The sequence below is a fragment of the Limanda limanda genome, chromosome 20 (genome assembly GCF_963576545.1).
Source record: "Limanda limanda chromosome 20, fLimLim1.1, whole genome shotgun sequence".
In the NCBI taxonomy this organism is placed as follows: domain Eukaryota; kingdom Metazoa; phylum Chordata; class Actinopteri; order Pleuronectiformes; family Pleuronectidae; genus Limanda; species Limanda limanda.
In genome coordinates this window covers 21,921,908-21,942,318 of record NC_083655.1, presented here as the reverse complement: position 1 = coordinate 21,942,318, position 20,411 = coordinate 21,921,908, and the positions used below count along the sequence as shown (strand labels likewise).

The window sequence follows — 20,411 nt, the reverse complement described above, 5'->3', positions numbered from 1 at the left end:
ACTGATGTTGATAATTAATACATTCTGTTATAATAAATACATGATTCAGTATAATAATGTGGTCACTTCATCATTTGCAATTTCAATTCTTTTAAATGTTGTTATTTTACTAACAACGGCAGCTGTGGCTGAGGGGTAGAGCGGTCGTCCTCCAACCTGAAGGTCGGTAGTTCGATCCCCAGTCTTCCCACTCTGCATGGCAAAGTGTCCTTGGGCAAGATGCTGAACTCTGAATTGCCCCCCATAGAACAAGAAAGTGCTGCTAAGAGATGCACTGTATGAATGTGTGTGTGAATGGTTGAATATAAAACTGTACTGTCAAAGAAAAAAACATTTACCAGTACTATATACAGTGGATGCTGCAGCAACCCCACTGACCTGCGGTAGAGACCAGCCTGGTATCACACAAGGGTGAATAACACACAAATAAAATAATTTAATGGCACGACTTTCTCCTAACCCTAACCAGTATGACACACAGATAGCTCAATATGCATACACAACTTATGAAACATTGTAAAAAGTGGAATGGTATCACATTAGAGAGACAGACTTTTTTACAAACTCATTCAAGCATTGTTCATACTTAAAAACTATTAAAGTTTAATTATCATACAGAAAAATAGTTTCTAAAGACTAAAATGGACCTTGAGAAGATCAACCAATGCCAAAACTTCTTGTTATTAAATAGGTAATGGACACAAATATAAAAATGTGTTTCCTATGTAGGGTTGCAAAATTCCGGGAATATACAAAGTTGGAAACTTTCCATGGGAATTAACAGGAATTAAAGGGAATATACGGGAATATATGGGAATTAACGGGAATAAACTGGAAATGTTGTGGGTAATTTATACTAACTGTATTTACCTTGTCATATACAGACATAAATATAATCATTTTGTTTTGTCATAGGCTGATTTGAGCCCTGAGGAAACTTTGGACACTTGACTATATGCTTCTGCATATTTTCTTAACATAGGTCTTTGCACAGTATTTCCAAATGTACACAGACTTTCCTTCTACATTGGATGGGGTGACATGTCTCCACACATGAGATAGTGCACGTGGCATTGTTGTGTAGAATAAGATTAGAAAAAAGTTTGTAAAAAAAACACTAATGCAATGCCAGAGATATAAATAGTTAGCCAAACAATTGGATTCGTCTGTAAAAATATTTTACAATTGATGGATAAATGAATAGAAATAGGCTAGATGAACAATCCTCAATCAGCATGCTAATATATTTTCCTCAGTAATATCATCGAAATTTACCTGACTAGTCCTGCACACTACAGCAGGCCTCAAAAGCCCTGCTGTAGTGTGCAGGATGCTGGGAATTATCTGTGCATGTGATGGAAGAATGCACAGTGGAGGGTTGAAATTCAACGTGCAGTGTGTGCTGCATTCAATACATCCTTAAAATAGAGTTTTTTGAATGATTGAATGATTTATTGCTCAGCGTTTCATTTGCGTAGTTTGGAAAACCCAGACTTTATGGAATTGAGAGTTGGAGGTCACAGGCTTGCTTTCCACACCTTGGCTCAGTCCGGCCTGAAGCCAGGCCAGGACTGTCTGCTGCATTAGGGAGGTATGAACCATTAATAGCGCTTCTGTTGCTCCTCAATTTTTAAAGTGTTTCTGGAGGTCGCCAATGAAAATGTACTATTTAGACTTGCATGCTGATCTCATAGCAAGTTGTCTTTCATCTACTCTTTCAGAAAAGGTTAGAACAAAAGATAATTTTTTTAATAGAAATGATTGTCACTGGAGCAATGCCCAAGAGAATTGTGATATGTGCTATTGTAAGCTTATTCGATTTGAATCAATATAATCTGCATAGTCTATTACCATTGTGGAATTTTTCACCATGGTGCGCACTTCAAATGATTTAACATTCACTGAAACTATTAACTAAATAACATTTCAGGCACAAAAAGATTTGGTCACCAGGAACTTATTTGAAATACAAGAGACAACATAATTTAATAATGAGCCACATAATGATCATGACAGCACAGTCACTTTTAAGATGCCAAAGTTTTCTTATAACCTCTGATCCATTCAGTATGGATGACACCCAACACCCTTCATGCCCCAGTGCAAAAACAATAGAAATCCTGCAGTACTATGTTTTTGATGTATCATGATTCTTCCTATGACATCCCAATTCCAACCAACAGTGCCACAAGAAAAGCACAGTTTCCCAGACAGAATAGGACCATCAGCAGGATGACTGGTATCTGTTAAAACAATGCAATTTATATGAGAAATCAGCAGTGTGGTCTGTATATTTTTGGGATTTGTTGGCATTTTATCTTACCTTTTTCGATTTCAAAGTATCTGTAATCCAAAGAAAATGCCAAAGTTAAAGCTACTACAAGATACTTAAAATCCACATTTTCCGCATTAAATAATTTACATTTAATTGTGTGCGTAGTCAACACAAAAAGGACCCTTGAATATCTTACTGACATATGATCTACTCCCATGCTCCCCCCACCAAAGGCTACACAACAAATAATAATACTAAATTACAGGTCAAGAAAAGTGTTTACCTGTATTGCTGACAGTGCAATTTAAATGCACCTCCAGGAGGATGTAGCACAAAGATTCCCATCCAACAAAACCACCCATCACTTTCATCAGCCAACGGTCCAGTGTGCTATCAATCAACTTCAGACCGGTAAATATGGCTGCCACTGTGTGAAGTCACATAAAATAAGTCACTTTAGGTGTTGTCAGTTTGTATATAGTTTAATTAATTAATATCCTTTGACAGAGTGTACCAAAGGAGAATATAAAATGTCTGTCAATGCAAAATGAAAGACAAAAGCTTACCAGCCAAAGTTTTTATAACCACCGCATTTAAAGAATGGGACCATTTGAACAGAAATCTCCTGTCAAGAAAAGAAGAAACATATTAAATAAATGAGTGTATTTGACTATAGAATTCAATCAGCATAGCGCATACTTCTAAATCGTCTGTGGTGAGTACCATACATTTGTGTCTTGCAAACCAAATCCCCTGCCTTACTCAGGTTGGTTAGTTAGGAGAGTATACCCACTTCTCCAGGCACCACTACAGCACTGCCCAAAAGTTTGAACAATCCTCTGCACACAGGCATAATTATGTATTTTTTTTTATTAAACACATAGAGGCATTCAACTCAGCCGGCATACATACCTGCTCTTATTACTTATTATTACATTTTATTTAGCTGAATCTTTTATCCAAAGCAACTTTCATTAAGTTCATTCAACCATGAGGGTTCAAACCCAAAACTTCTCTTTTATTCATGTGTGTTAAGACAGAGCCATCCAACCAGGCATGGTGAGGTTGAAGTGTGCTTAGCTTGAATAAAGTGTGTGATTCTGTTTCTCTCTCTCTCTCTCTCTCACACACACACAACATGGTACGTACAGTGGATGTTGCTGTCCGCAACGCATCAGTGCCAGTACGGGCTGGAGGAATGAGAGGATCATAACAATGCAGCCCAACACTGGATGGGCTCCCTGCAAACAGAACAAAGCAACACTGACTGTCACTGACATGCGATACCACACATACACCTAACATTATTTCCAGTGCTTGGTTCAGATGGCTACAAAATATATCTGCATAGTAATTGAGGAATATAAGCCCAGAATAAAGGAAGCATTTTGAAAAGCATAAGACTGAGAAAGTTTAATATCAAGCAAGTAATTACACAGATACTACGCCATCACCCTCTTTAATCAGGCCTTGGAGTCGGATGACTCTGCCCCTTGCAGCAATTGTTCTTTGTGAGTTCTTAACACGGAACCCTTTTAAGTACCAAACACCAGCATCTTCTAAAAGCATCCTCCCTGCTGTAGCTTTGTCTGTGCCCGTGGCTGTTGATGTGTCTGTGGATGGTTAACAGGCAGCACGGTTTCATATCATGACAACAACAATGTTGTCCTGTCACACAATCACATGTAAATACTCCTCTTGTCATGTTTATGAGCCTTCCCATGAACAGAGTCTTATTGAGTCATGTCACATGTCTCCTCTGGGGGTGAGTGGATGTTTGATGTGCTCACCAGAGACAGCTGCACAGCCTTTTCGGTGTGAGCCCCTACTGGGTTGCCACGGAGAAAAAACTGACTCGGGCAAGGACGACACTGGCTGAGGCCTGGCTTGTCTCCACGACAACAGTGGCGAGACAAACAAATGCACATCTGCTTTCAGAGTGCCAGCACATATGTTCACTCTACAGTTGGATGGACAGGCTGGAGACAATCCTGTTATCTCGAGAAGAGTGTCTCGCTCTCTGGGCCAAGCTACAGGACTCCTAGTGAAAATGCAATCTCCAGAGTTCCCCGGGATCAGAAAAGCCAGGGCTTTCGGACCCATTCCCAAAAAGCCGGGCAGGTCAAGACCCATCGTGGACCTGTCACCATTCAATAAGTGGATAGTTGGAGGACCCTCTCACCAAGGTTGTGCAACATATTGAATCCATGGCCCTTCATGAAGAACATTTAACAATTAATAATTTGGCAATAAATAAAATGACATGGCTGCAGTCCGTTACATGATGAATTTTGACCTGACCTGAGCTCATCCTGATGTGCTCTCTGCTGCAGCTGCGACCACACATGGACACTGCAAGTGCCCAGAGCAACTGAGACAGCTGGAGCAAAAACTTCAACAGTGGTAAATGGGGTTTGCAGCAGTTTGCACATTGTTTGGTGTATTTCTACATGAAACATGAAACATGGTCTTGATGTAAGGATTTTAATAATATTTCCTGATAATAAATACTTATTTTACAATCAAGATAAATTATGAACGTATACATGCGGTCATACCATTTGACAAGTAACCAAACAGACCTGACCAGAACCTGAAAAAATGTTTGGGGAAGTTTGTATCACTTACGCTCATAATGGGTCCTTTTGTGTGATATCGTGTTTTCTTGCACAATTTAGCAAACTTACTCCTTGAATGGTGGTTACAACACCTCAATGCTACAATTACGTTGCACGCATAACTGAATTGCGTCACTCCCAGCATTAATTTGTGCACTAGAGAAAGCAGTTTCGACTCGGGCTGTTCCATGATGAACTGCTTTGACAGAAAGATACACTGTTTTTCGTAAGATTACAATTCTACAAAAAAAAGTTTTGTGTTAAAAATTAAAATTTTTCTTCCTCTGGCGATAATGAGACCTGTGGTGCACCATTACGCATGATGCAGTATCTGATGATTATAGTTCAAATTTAAGGAAATGTGCTTTTTTGCTTGTGGTACTGGACAGGCCCAGTGAGGCAAAGACTACATCACGCGTCACCTTTAAACAACTAGTCATAGTCTTAAAAGGAGAACCCTATACAAAATTGAATGTTATAAATGGTAACTCCAGATTAGGATCAGCTGTTTAAACTATTGGACTCACTGGCTCCTTAATGGCTGAAGAAAAGCTGTTTGATGTAAACAGATTAACCAGTCTCAGCCAAATTTATACTCAAGGTGAGACTGTCGTGAGGCCCACACAATGGTTGGGTGTGTTACTTTACCAGTGTACTCACACCCTCTGTCTTTGCCGGTCTCAAAGACAAATTCTTAAGAACTAGTTCCGCCAATTAGTTTGCCAGCCTGTCCACCCTACCTTTATCCTGCTTGCCAGTCTGTTCTATTGAAATCCTGCCTTTTTCCTGCCTGATTGGTCAGCGAGCGCTCTCCTGGCTTCCTCCACAAAAACACTCTGCTCATTCAGACCACGCAGCACAAAACACAAAGCTCATCATACACATCAAAGATGATCTAGGTCTACCACCATCAACCTGTGATTTAAAGTCGATTCTTTGCTACCTTTCATTCACTGAGAAGATGTTGACTAAGTCATGCATTTAGGTCCAGTTCCTGTTCAGTCCGCAACAATAATATTGAGTGAAGGCCAATTCCTTGTGATGGCAATGCCCTTCAATGATAAGCAGATTCAATTATTTGATGCTGAGGGGAAAAAAATTATGAATCCCAGTAGAGCTGGTACACTGACTTTAGACCAGGCCTTGACATGTGAAAATGAGAGGATGAAGGCAATGATTGTGGCTGCTACCGTAACACACATCACTGCTACATGGACCTGGAGAAACACAAATAGTCAAAGTCAAGTCAAACATATGCTACTGTAGAGAACTCAGTAGATGTGCAGGCTCAATTGTGCATTATGAGTTAGGGGTGATTCGGTTTGTTAATTTCGTAGAATAATTACATGATAGTTTGATTAGTAAAAACAAGAAACAATTTAAAATCACAGTATAATATAAAATCAGATGGTTTAGTTTGTTGTTTGAATTAGGGTTGTCCTACTGTATTATAATATTTTTATTCAGATCTCACAGAAAAGATCAACCTGTAGCAAACTGAAATGCTATTTTATTTTATAATTCTAAGTTTTCATGGTTTTTCTCATCCTGAAAAGGCAAGCTGATCATGGCCTACATATATAATAGACCCTTTTCATGCAAATTTCCCCGAGGGACTAATAAAGAACTTAAGTCTCACCAGAAACCAGACATCTTTGCCCCACAGGTTGTGTCCTTTGGTCACTCCTTTCACATATCGGGCTACCATCATTCCTATTGATCCTGTGGTCATCCAGGCTATCAGCATTAGTGCTCCTGAAACCAAAGAGTTCTATCAATATCTATATCTATTATGTTTCCTGGTTGTTTGTCCGTCTGTCAGATCAGATTCAACCATCTATTTGATACAAACTGGTGCATACACAGCCATAAACTGTGTTTTTATCACATATTGCAGTCATTTGTCTAAGTTCTGTCTAAAAGATGAAATGAACTTCTATCTAAAACAACTAAACAGTCAATGCAATGTGCCAGGGGCGGCTCCTGGCAAAGGCGACATAGGCGGTTACCGAGAGGGTGCCAAAAAAGGCTGATTTATCATGAAGTGATACATGCAATGTTAACCAATGCAGTAACATCACACCATCATCCTCCAATCTTGAAGCGCTGGGAAGCGCCGCGAGCGGATAGGGCCAGAAAACACACTGAAAATATTAAACTATAAAAATGATATATTATATGTTATATATCTGATTAAATATGCATCCGATACTTTTGATATCCCCGCTGTTCTCCTGGATCTTTAATTTCCCTGATTTTTGACCACACATGATGAAATTTCCCCATCTTTAATTATCTTCCGGGCGCTTCCGCGTTATTTAACCCTGCGTTAGACTGCAGTTACAGTGAAATATGAGTCAAAAAAAGTTTACCTTTAATAGGTGTAGTTGCTCTTCCAGTCCTTGGTACTTACTATCGGGCTCCTTTTTCCTAATATTACTGTCCACTGGGATTACCACATCTATCATTAGTCATTACCTTGTCTGTTCTTGTCCTCCACCACTTTGTCTGGTTGGTTAAGTAGCGGCTGTTTATCTTGAATCTGAAGTCCAAGGCTCAACAGCATTTGTAGTAATACACAATATAAATTAAAATATGAACTGTCACAATTTCTCTGACACATATTTCTTAGGTCATGTTGCTGACAGGACACAGAACAAAGGGTATGTTTATAGTTAGTATACATCCATCTGGGCAAGATCTCACCATGTGCTTTGATGACACAAGACCATCCAGCTTTTCCTACAATCTGAGGTCTGGAGATGTCTATCTTGTCAGTGCTGATAAAGGTAGCTGCATGGAATTGGATTTCTCCTGAAGAAGAAACATAAAATAGACTAATGAGTATTCTTTTCTACTTTTTTGTTAAAATTGAGAATTGTACAGTAAGTATTTTATAAAAAAAACAGTATTTTACAAAAAACCAACTCATTATGGTTATATTTATTATTTTTTGCAATTTCTGTTAAATTGCTGAATCTACAGGCATAATTATATGCAAACAAAGGCAGGTATGCAACTTTATCTATTCAATGAACAATAATCACAATAATATTAATTCACATTTACAGAATCTGTCCAATGCACAATATGTAGCTTCTCAGTTCAACAGTATGTTCTGCAGAGGAGCCGCTACTGCAGCACAATGTTTTGACATTGGCTTTGCCTTGAATATGGCCATAAATATGACTATTTCCTTGTATAAAATAACAGTACTATACAGTATATAGCCGTGTATCTTCCGCTCCTGCAAATATTTCACAATAGAAAAAAACGTTTTGAAACAAAAGAATGGATTCGTCAACAGAAACGCTGGAGTGCTTTTATTTTGAAACACATACAGAAAGTGTTGCAACCATTTATGTTTGTGACATAAATTCAACAGATATTTCTCTGTTTATTCTGCTGTGAACCACAATGTGTATCTGTCTATGTCACAAACGTATTTAAAACATTTTCTGAACCCATTTCAAAGTAAAAACACTCCAGTGTTTAACTTTTCTGAACTCTCTGGCTTTGACTGTTATTGTGAGACCGGAAGATGCACGTCTTAATACCGTAAAGTCCTGTTGTGTAGTTTAGTACATCATCTGACTTGTTTTAAAGGAAATGCAGTAGATCTACCAGCAGCTCTGCCACCAAGAGCGGAAAAACTGCCCGTGTGAACAACCGACACGCATTGTTGTGGTTGTGATCATGATTGTGGATCCTGAATCATAGATCATGGTGGTAGCAGATTGATGATGGATTATGGTTTCAACTAGAGTGCATATACAATATGTCTACTCTCATATACCATTATTGCCAGTAACGCTATCATTATAACTGTCAGGCATTATTTTTTGTATAAATAATTTAAATATTGCTACATCTCTGCATTTATGTAAGAATATGATGATGAGGAATATGCTGGTTTCTTAACAGACATCTGAAATGGCCAACATGGAATGTTTTAGTAATATCAGCAGTTCAGTACATCATTCTTACTTTTATATGAGCCACACATGTGAACATGCTAAATCTGTTTCATTTCATTGACTATGAAGTTTGTGCCAAGAACAGAATCCAGTTGATCATAGGTCACTTTGACAGTTTTTAAAGAAAGCAGCAACTAGCATTGCCATAGGCAAACAGCTCATTCCAAACAGGCAGGTTTGGAGCTTGCACTGCATTCGTTTAAAATAATCTCTTAAAATGAATGTTGTCCTGTTATGAAACATACGGACATCCTTGTTTTAATAGTTATTAATATTTTTTCCCCTGATCACATATAAAGTCCTCCTTCACCTTACAGAATGTCTTCATTACCATAGCTGCTGGGTCCATGAGCAAACAGGAGATGGTAGGTTTTGTTGAAGCCCTTGGTCCTCTGAGTAGAAATTGTGTTCATGGATGTGAAGGAACAGCTGATTACCCTGTCCTGCGCTGATGCTCTTACATCAAACACGTTCCCCTGATGGACAGTTTAAAAATTATCTCAGTATCAAGTTCTGTCCACACCGTTACAATTCACACATAGTATTAGCAAGTAAAGAGCATTCGAGACTGTATGTCACAGTCTTGCAAGCAAAATTCAGATATAAATCTTTGGTCTCAGAAGAACTTTAGTACCAGAGGAACAGCCTGTGGAGCTGTCCGACCTGTTGAGAAGGCATGGTGCAACCCCACTTGACCGTCACTGCCTTTGCCACAAATATAGATGTCATCATTTCCCTGAGGACAGACACAAGTATATATGAATTTTTTTCCCGAAGTTTCAATTTTTTGTATATTTACTGATGTGTGTTCCCCTGACAATTTTACATGTGTCTTCGCTCCAGAAGCACAATACCACTGTTAAATCTCCAAGTACAGACAAATTATGTAGGCAGACTTTAGAATAACACTGCACACATTGTGATATATTATTCTTAAAATTGTAACAAACATTGATTATTTCATAGATTCAAGCATTTTTTTGTGACATCACCATCATCTGATCATCTGAGAATCCAAATGATATGTATCCATTTGAAGGTCCTTTCATCTCATATCGGATGGTTTTGTCAGTGGGAGACGACATCATGGCTGACATGAAATAACAGTCGACACTGACTGCAGGGTCACAGTCTGAAGGCTGACTGAAACACACCTTGTTGATACCACAGTCTGCACTGGAGATAATCATCTGCAGGAAAGATGTCTAAAGATGTATTAGTCTGTTCATATAACAACAAGAACACAATTAGATCCTAGTGTTCATGATAGATAGTACAATCGGCAGTCCCCCTGCACCCTGGAAACCTGTCATCTATAATGTTTTAAACTTTTTTGAAACTTGGTAATCCAGTTTATTAAGATGTATATATAGGTTAATGAAGCCAAGGTTTTTTTTCCTATGGAGTGCCTCTTGGGGCATTAAGGGGACGGCCGAGGGCTGTATGAGAATATATACAAATCTAAACCCACAATGGATATGGGTTCTCCAAAGGATCTGGTTGTGGCGATTGGCCAAGACACCCACTGCTTCACTCTCAACTCTATTTTATTCCCTATATTTTCATGTTTCTAGTAAAAACACAAAGCTCTGGATGGAATTGTGGATATTGATTGGCATTTACAGTAGTCGACTGAGTAGAAATTCCTGATGGAAAGTCATGACGACAGCTCACACTCTGTTGTCAAAGACTTCTCACTACCGCAGATGTAACTAGTTAATTGGAAAGCATCAGTCCCTGTGGACCAGTGGCTAACTGACAGAATTTATAGTCACAGCCAAGGAGGGAGTTCAAATTCCTGAAGGCATTACCATTGGAGGCGAGTTACCAAACAGTTGATGCTGTTTTTCAAGAAAAGAAAAAAAAAGATATTTAGATGCAAAAGGGGACACAGGACTGCACCTGGGGAAATGTATGTTTCATTTCATGGAGTCTCGGTAAGATTCATAAGGTATTGATATTGTTATACTCCCACATCCAACCCAAAGGAAGCCAGTAAGAATGAACTTCTCAACTGTCACCTGAATATTTTCTACTATGTGAAGTATGGTATAACTTTTACATACTGTTTATGGCTGGTGGATGTGTCATCTGTCTATTTTTGTTGTTTGGTAGTTAGACAGCTAGTTTCACCCTGTTCCTAATCATCAGTATTACTTACACCAGGTGATGCATCTTGAGGATCTATTGTTGATGTGATGGTGGAACTGGTTATTGTTGGTGGAGGCAGACTGGTGGATCCTCCACTACCGTCATTACTGAATGTCAGGACAAGACTTGTAACATCAACCCAGAATGTCTTATAATTCTGCACAAAGGAGGCACTGCAGAGAAACCAAACCCAGGTTTCATGCATCACAGTTAACACATTGGTATTATTACATCATGAGCCAGAAATTAAAACTCAGTGTGCTATCTCAATAGAGCATGGTGTTGGAAAGAATAGAGTAGAGCAGACAAGTTGAATTCATCCTTACTGGAACTGAATGGGTTTCCCGTCTCTTGATGCTTCTGATCTCCACGTCATCCATATAGAGGTCTTAATAGAGTCTGATCGGTGAGATACTGCAGAGTTCTGGACACATATACACACACACACACAGACATACACATGCAAACGCACGCACACAAACATGGACTTTCAATATCATTCTGAATTTTTTTTAATGTTTAACACTTTTTTATTGTTTTTTTTTGGGTAATCAATACAATTATACAATTACACATCACAAATCTAATGGTTATACCCCCACCCACAGAAAGACCCACCCATTATTAGCCAGCCTACCCCATGCAGCAGAAGTACATACATTAAGAGAGACTTTAGAATGTATATATATATTTATATATATATGTATATAGGAGTTGTTTGGTTGCCATCTAATCTTTCTCTTGTAGTGGGCTTTGTATGCTCTCATAGTAGGACAACAAAGGGGTCCAGGTTCTCTCAAAGCTCTGTATGGAACCTTTCAGAGTATATCTGATTGTCTCCAGTTTCAAGAAAGACATGGTGTCTCTAATCCAACTACTGAATGTGGAAGGTGTTTGTTCCTTCCATAAGAGTAGTATTAGATGTCTGGCAAGCAGAGAGGTGAAAGCTATGACAACATGGGCCCTGCTCTTAAGAGGACGAGTTTCATCAGTAAAGCCAAAAATGGCACATTATGGGTGTGGAGGGATGACCATACCAAAAATTTCAGGACATATGTATGTGATCAGCTGGCTGACTTTTAAGCGGGGGCAAGAGGGGTCAACATCAAGGAAAATCTTGGCAAGTTTAGCCCTGGTCCAGTGAACTCTCAGGAGGATTTTAAGTTGAATTAGGCTGTGTCTAGCGCAGGGGGATGATGTGTGTACTAAGTTTAGCGCAGCCTGCCGCTGATCCTCTCTCATTACTTCCCCTAGGTCTTCTTCCCAAAGTGTTCTAGTTTCTTGCAGTGACTGGGGGGAGATGTTGCAGATTTGATTGTAAAGGACTGAGATTAAGCCTTTACGGTGTGGAGACAAAGTGAGAAGACGGTCAGTTGCGTTATCTGCTGGTAAATTTGGAAATTTAGCAATGTTTTTCTGCACAAAATGTCTTACTTGGAGATATCTAAAAAAAATGTGATTTCAGCGGGTCGAAGTTCTCAGAGAGTTGTGCGAATGATCCAAATTTACCCTGAAAAAAGAGGTTACATGTGGAAGTAATGCCTTTTGCCATCCAGATATTAAAAGCTGAGTCCAAGGTAGAGGGTGGGAAATTGTAATTATTGACAACTGGGGAGTGAATTGACATTGTAGACAGGTTGAAATGTCTTCACAATAATAGAAAATTAGTCTTCAACAACATTTCTAAGCAGAAATAAGGTACTTTGTAGGGTCATATCCATAAACACAAACAGCCAGATGAATCTGGTAAAATAAGAACCACCATATTAACAAAAAATGGGCTGACTCATAAACAAGCCAAAAATAAGGTGCGTATAGCAGACTCATGTCCGTATTTGTTAAAGGTAAGAACTAAAACTCCAGTCAAACCAAAATGGAGCCTCTTGAACCATAACATAGATTTGTAGTCTGTTCATTTACATTTTGATAGCATCACATGCCTCAGTCAGGGTATTTTAATACTACACAACTAGCTTAACTTATCAGAACTCTGTTGTTTTGAGCCTGTTTGAGAGAAATTACATTGCCTTGATTTGGCAATTTCAACATAGTTTGGCTCATAAGTAGTAAGGGCAACCCTGAGACACTCGTGTAGCTTTTCATTGGTCATGGAGCAACTTGCCCTTGTTTTAATTGCATTCATGTGAGAAAAGCTAGACTCACACGTGTAGGGTGATCCAAACTTTGTTAGTATTAGCAGCGCCACTTTCCTGATTGTGGGGTACTGGTATTGGCTAACATGGTTACACCAAAAGTTCACTGCACCCTCAGACAGCAAGTGCTGATTTAAAGCAAATGAGGACTGGACATCAACCATTTCCATCTGAAGGATGCTCTCATCAATGCAAGACATTACCTCTTTTGCTTTTACACAGAAGTCTGCCTCAGGTTTGATGGAGAATGGCTCACGAACAAACTGCACGACCTCAATAGGAATACTGAAGCCTTGGAATCTCTCAGTGAAGTTATCAGTCAGTTTTCTCATAAAGTTTGTCATGACTGGTGTTATGTGTGCTCCAGGTGTTGCACTCATGAATGCTTGGAGTTGTGAGAAGTGCAGCAACCTTTCTGCCATTAGGTCTGACGTGAAAATCGTTAACTTTGTTTTGAATGCGCACAGCCTCTCCACCAAATCAGTGATAGACTTTTCCCGCCCCTGAACTTCCAGATTCAAAGTGTTCAAGTGTGTCACACAGAAAGTGGACTTCTGCCATAAACTGTTCATCCAACATGCGTTCCAAGAAGTGTGCTGCCCGTTTTTGTTTACACGTGCAGAGAAAGACAAAATCTCCTGGCGGAGTTCACAGAAACGAGCCAAAACCTTTCCTTTGCTGAGCCACCTGACATCAGTATGAACCAGCAAGTCAGTATGCTCTGCAGATGCGTCAGCAACATACGGAAGAGGCAATGTTGAAGGCTGGAGGTTGAGCGGATGAAATTCACAGTGTTCATAACAGTGTCCATGGTGTTTTTTAGATCGCCGCTGAGCCTTGCGCACAGCACCGCCCGATGAATGATGCAGTGTAAAAACTGCATATGCAGGGCTACGGCTGCCAACCTGGCCACCAGTCCTTTCACTCTACCGGTCATAGCCGGAGCTCCATCCGTAACCAGCAAGCAGACTTTTTGTAAATCCAGTTCATGCTCATTAAAAAACGCGACAATCTTTTGAAAGATCACTTCACCTGTAGTGTGTCCCTCCAGCGGAACGAGCCCCAATAGTTCCTCCCGAAAGCACACTCCATCATAAAACCTCACATACATGCAAAGCTGGGCCACGTCGGTACAGTCAGTCGTTTCATCCACAGCGATAGACATGAACTCTGCTTTTCGAAGGTTTTCCAAAAGCTTCCCTGCAACATCTGTTGCCAGGAGCTCAAGTCTGCGGCGAGTTGATGTGTCCGAGAGAGGCCCTTTTTAATGGACGCTTTCCTTCACTTTTTCGCGACTAAGGGACCACTGACCTCGTTGAAAAGATGCTAACAGTCCGTTTACTTTCCTCCTCCGTTCATCCGAGCCCTCAGGAAAACTGTTCGAAAAGGAGCCATGACTTGACTTGTCGTGCCTCTTCACATTGTATTCTTTCATCACAGCAATGGATTCACTGCACAATAAACACATTGGCTTCTTGCCCATTACGGTGGGCAAAGTAAATAAATACTTTTCAGTCCATTCTCTTTGGAATTGGCGGTTATCACCGTCAACTTTACGACACTTCGGCTTTGAGAGAGACATTTCGTAGCTTCGTGGTAGCGTTAGCTAGCACATGTGTTCCAGTGGGCAGCCAGACCAGAGCCATAGTGAGGAGTGGGTTGCGGCAACCAACACAGGTGCATAACATTAAGACGTAACCATACAGGTTCGGTTTAGGCAACCGTGGAACTCAATGGCTCTGGATTAGATGTCTCAAAGTATATAAGAGGCGTGTCCGTTAGTTTTATTTTTTCCTACCAAGCTACACTGATTTGCAGGTAGTCTTGCGGGCCGTAGTTAAATTCAAACGGGCCGCTAGTTGAATCGGCCTGCTGAACTTGTATCCAGCATTTTAAAGTTGCGACTTCACTGGGATAAATTCAGCTCTCTTCCTGGAGATTTCAGTTCTGAAGTCCGGGAAAAAGTTAATTTGTGATCCGCGTAAAGAAACGGAGGTGGCCTCTCTTGCTAGCTTCAGAATGCGCTCCTTGGTCTGGAAGTGGTGAATATGCACGATGAGGGGACATGGTCTGGAGTCAGCTGGATTCTTCCTGACCATGGTGATCCGATGAGCCCTGTCAGCGATCATTGAGGTAGGGAAAGCCTCCACGCCAAATGTTTCTTCCAGCAATGTGTGAATGAATGAAGTGGGATGCAGTCCTTCAACTTTTTCAGGCAGTCCTATTATGCGGATATTGTTCCGCCTGGATCAGCTTTCTATATCATTCAGTTTAACTCTCAGCTCTTCGTTATCTTTTGAGAATGCTGCACAAGAGGATTCAAGTCTCTCAATTCTTGTGTGCATGTCGTTATGCGAGGTTTCCAGCTGTTGAATGATTTCGTGGTGTTGGTCGATAATAGCTCTCTCAGCCGACAGTTGAGCAGAAAGTTTTGCTATGATGCGATCCTCCATGGACGTTAGCAATCTCTCCATATCTGGCAGGGTTAGCAGGCTGCTAGCCTCAGAGTCCGGTCTTTCCACTGCTAGCTTATCTGTGTCAGCTCGTTTTGTCTCTTTAACATGTTGGTCTGCCGTTTGGCCTGCTTTTCTATTCGTCTTCTTCATCTTCTCAGCTAAAATCAGCGTTAGCACGGATATTTGAATGTAATTAAATGGATTTAAAAAGGAATTTGACCGAATGTGAACAGAGTATTCCCGGCATGGGACCTACTCTGCCATGTGTCAAACCGGAAGTCGTGTGTGTTTTTTTTTTGAGGTTTGTCAGCATTTTGTCCTTTAAGTTATTCCATATTTTTTATTTTACTCATTTAGTAATTCATACAGTGGTAATGGATAATAAATTGATTTAACCTTAGTTTTGTATTGGTCAACTCCTTCATTTGAATTAATTTGTGTATTTGAATTAATTAACTGTCAATTAACTTATGGGCCACATCCTGACTGATGGCAGCCCATTCTTGCATAATCAATGCTTGGACTTTGTCAGAATTTGTGGGTTTTTGTTTGTCCACCTGTCTCTTGAGGAATGACCACAAATTCTCAATGGGATTAAGGTCTGGGGAGTTTCCTAGCCATGGACCCAAAATTTCGATGTTTTGTTTCCCTAGCCACTTAGTTATCACTTTGGCCTTATGGCAAGGTGCTCCATCATTCAGGAAAAGGCATTGTTCGTCACCAAACTGTTCTTGGATGTTTGGGAGAAGTTGCTCTCGGAGGATGTTTTGGTACAATTATTTTATTCATGGCTGTGTTCTTTGACAATATTGTTAGTGAGCCCACTCCCTTGGCTGAGAACAACCCCACAAATGAATGGTCTCAGGATGCTTTACCGTTGGTACGACACAGGACTGATGGTAGCACTCACCTCTTCTTCTCCAGACAAGCTTTTTCCAGATGCCCCAAACAATCAGAAAAAATGACTTTACCCCAGTCCTCAGCAGTCCAATCCCTGTACCTTTGACAGAATATCAGTCTGTCCTTGATGTTTTTCCTGGAGAGAAGTGTCTTCTTTGCTGCCCTTCTTGACACGAGGCCATCCTCCAAAAGTCTTCGCCTGCGTGCAGATGCACTCACACCTGCCTGCTGCCATTCCTGAGCAACCTCTGCACTAGTGGTGCCCCGATCCTGCAGCTGGATCAACTTTAGGAGACGGTCCTGGCGCTTGCTGGACTTCCTTGGGCGCCCTGAAGCCTTTTTCCCAACAATTGAACCTCTCTCCTTGAAGTTCTTGATGATCCGATAAATGGTAGATTTAGGTGCAATCTTACTGGCAGCAATATCCTGGCCTCTGAAGCCCTTTTTGTGCAAAGCAATGATGACTGCACGTGTTTCCTTGCAGGTGACCATGGTTAACAGAGGAAGAACAATGATTTCAAGGACCACCCTCCTTTTAAAGCTTCCAGTCTGCGATTCTGTCTAAATCAGCATGACAGAGCGATCTCCAGACTTGTCCCCGTCAACACTCTCACCCGTGTTAACAAGAGAGTCACTGACATGATGTCAGCTGGTCCTTCTGTGGCAGGGCTGAAATGCAGTGGAAATGTTTTTTTGGGGATTAAGTTCATTTTTGTGGCAAAGAGGGAATTTGCAATTAATTGCAATTCATCTGATCACTCTTCATAACATTCTTGACTATATGAAAATTGCCATTATAAAAACTGAGGCAGCAGACTTTGTGAAAATGTATATTTGTGTCATTCCCAAAACTTTTGGCCACGGCTATACATTCAAAAAAAATCCTATATAACTACTAGAGTACAGGGAAAGACTGAAAAAGCATAATTTATATACATATAAATATATGTATATATATATACTTTTATGCTTGAAAACAATGTTCATTGTGAAATTATAGTTTGACCGTATGTTTTGGAGTAGAGGCTTGCTTGACTGCAGTCCTTTGCAGCTGCACAGTGTGAGTGTCACTTGACTGTCCTGGTGTCTCATTTATAAGTGTTGCGTACACACAAAACGGGGCCTGAAGGATGCGTAAACCACTTCTCACGCAAACCTTGGAATTTAGAAAAACAAACTTGACAGAAGAATGTACGCACTAGTCCGCCAACTCTGAACAATGCATGTGATCATTTTGGAGACAGGAAATTGACGATGCAGACCTGAGGTGGTGAACTGAAGCCAGATTCACTTCATCATTTACATTAAAACCAACAGCTTTAGTTGGGCTCCCACGACATAACTGTTCCACAAGAACCTTACAACAACTTACAGCAAATTACATTCAGATACCATGAAATAGCAAAGTTGCAAACAAGTTATTAATGTTTTTTAATAATATCTTCTAACACTGGGCGCGTATCATCATGATGAGTGTGTGTATAATGTTGCTGCAGTGAAAAAAACAAAAATGTTTTTATCCCATGATGATGACTAATCAGCTGATATGGATTCTATAGATCTGTGATCTTGTATCTTTGTGCTGAATTAAGTCCAGTATTACACAGACTGACCCAACGGAACCAAAAGATATGATTAACACTGTATAATATTAATCCTTCTATGTAGGGTCTATTTCAATCATTAAAAAAACAAAATCTGTTAAATTTTAGGGGGGGACATTACATCTGTCTCTGAATTTAATCATCCTGCAGTATTGGATGATTAAAATACGAGCAGTCGAGCAGTTCCCTCACATTCTGACAGTGTGAAGCGATTTTTTTTTTGCCTCCACCTTTGAAGTAGATATTTTTTTAAATTGCAGGCCCCGTTCTTTCTATCGTCCTCACTCTCACTTACTGTATTTAGAGCAGCAGCAGCAGTGTATCATTGTCTTTTCTTTATTAGTAACATCTCTCCTGTGGCCTACATACAATATGTCTTTCTTCACCTCTACCTAACAGACAAACACCCCGATGTGGGAGTCTGACAGTTGCGCTTTTTTCTTTTCATCTCTTTATTCCATGATTCACACAAGAAACCCATTGGTCAGCAGGACAAATTAAAATCATGGGGTGACATGTAGAGGGCCAACTTTGAGGCAGATTTACGTACGCATGTTTCCAGTGGACTGGCCAATATTTCGCTTATTTTGCTGCATCAGAGGCAAGAGCTTCTCCCTTCCTAATTCTCACCCTCTCTGCTCCACCTTTCCTTTTTGCTGAGCTGATATATCATTTGACTGCCATGTGTGGCACAGAGGGCTTCATAGAGGAAATGAGTAAAAACCTTGAATATTTAGTAATTTATGATATTGTTAATTGGGCATTGGATGATGGGCCAGCGGACCAAAATGCTGTAAATAAATAAGTGCTACAATGGTAAGTAAGCATGGGGCATCATATACAGTTTTGCCAACTGTCAGCCGGCATGTTGTTCACATGGGTGTAAACTCACAGGTCTCTGGCTGCAGATGAGCAGCTGAGCAGGCCCTGATGTCAGCTCAAAGGAGCCCACTGGAGACTGCTCCCCCACCTCTCTTGCTTGTAACAGGAAACCAATGAATGGTGCTGAGCCCAGAGCCAGGAGCTGAACTGAAAAATAATTAGATCAGTACTTTTAGCCATGAAACTCATAACGATTACAATTCCGGATATTTAATTTCATAAAGCATTACATTTAGCAAACAGCAGGGTCATTCATTTCTATCACACTATGATCTTTTGAAGTTAATCCCTAGTACTCATTTATCATGGCCAAGATTTTATCATTATCTAAATAATATTTTTTTGGGAGTTCAACGGTGCAATAGATCAGATTCACAATCATTGTGTTTCAGTAATGACCATAATCACCAAATATTTAAATATAAAACATTAATCTAAGGAATACAATCCCCCATTTTATTTGGGTAGAGGCAAAAATCCCAGTAACTGATATCATAAAACCTGAACAAAATCGAATCCCAAACTATGTGCAATGAGAGCTAGAGGGAAGAAATAAGCTCTGTTATTCTTTTCATGATTTATACACTTCGCTCAAGGTTTAGATAAGCCTGTTGCTTACCTTTGACCTCCTCTCCCAGTCTGTAACTGCTGTGGTCTGTAGTGATGGTGTAGGGCGCTGGTTCTGTCTGTGGTCTCAACCCAGAGTGGTGGGGTTGCATGTCTTTACAGCTGTCCATAATTTGACCTGAGCTGAAGCAACAAACAACCGGAGCAAAACACACCAGAAACAACAAATTATAGTCCATTGCAAAAAATGATTGGACTCCACTCTGCTCATGAATAGAGCTGGTGGAAAACATGAACTCATACAAGGCTTCTATTCAGGTGAGGGGAGCTCAGGTGGAGTCTGTGAGAAAACAATGACTTGAGAGGAGGGGGGAAGGGAGGACGGCTCTGTGGAATAATGGGAGGAGGCAACTAACCAACCATCACAACTATTCCCTGTTCATAATAACAGGACAGACGGACAGTGCTTGTGTGAGCAGGAGAAAGAGAGAAAGCTGTGTAAATGTGGTTTCTGTTGTCAGGCTATGGATTTTCCTGTTACAATATTAAACTTTATTTCCACACACAGACAAACATACAAATTACATTTAAAGAGCAGTACAGCCTGTATCACCAATATTGCATTCCGAGCCCCTTGCATACTTCACAGAGAGGCTCTGCTGACAATGTCTTTGGAAGTTTTGTTGTTGGTGTAACCGTCGTACCTTCAGTCCGAGAACAAATCATTAAAAAAACAAATCATGAGCTGGGATTCCTTGGTTGTAGCTGGCATGGTCTGTTTACTCTATGTAGAAAGGGCAGGTAATGATCCTTCTTTGGCTCCCCCGT

General features: G+C 40.3%; 1 protein-coding gene across 1 annotated transcript; it reads right to left on the bottom strand.

Annotated features, from left to right (window-relative positions):
• Window positions 1-2,156: 2,156 nt before the first annotated feature.
• LOC133026692 (putative ferric-chelate reductase 1) lies at window positions 2,157-19,854 on the bottom strand. Its single transcript, XM_061093612.1, is given in 16 exon segments — window positions 2,157-2,243; window positions 2,324-2,343; window positions 2,559-2,702; window positions 2,842-2,900; window positions 3,425-3,516; window positions 6,024-6,110; window positions 6,533-6,648; window positions 7,600-7,707; window positions 9,202-9,346; window positions 9,505-9,606; window positions 9,863-10,055; window positions 11,063-11,194; window positions 11,348-11,445; window positions 19,027-19,163; window positions 19,636-19,827; window positions 19,830-19,854. Coding segments are annotated over 16 exon segments (1,737 nt in total).
• Between the last annotated feature and the right edge of the window lie 557 nt (window positions 19,855-20,411).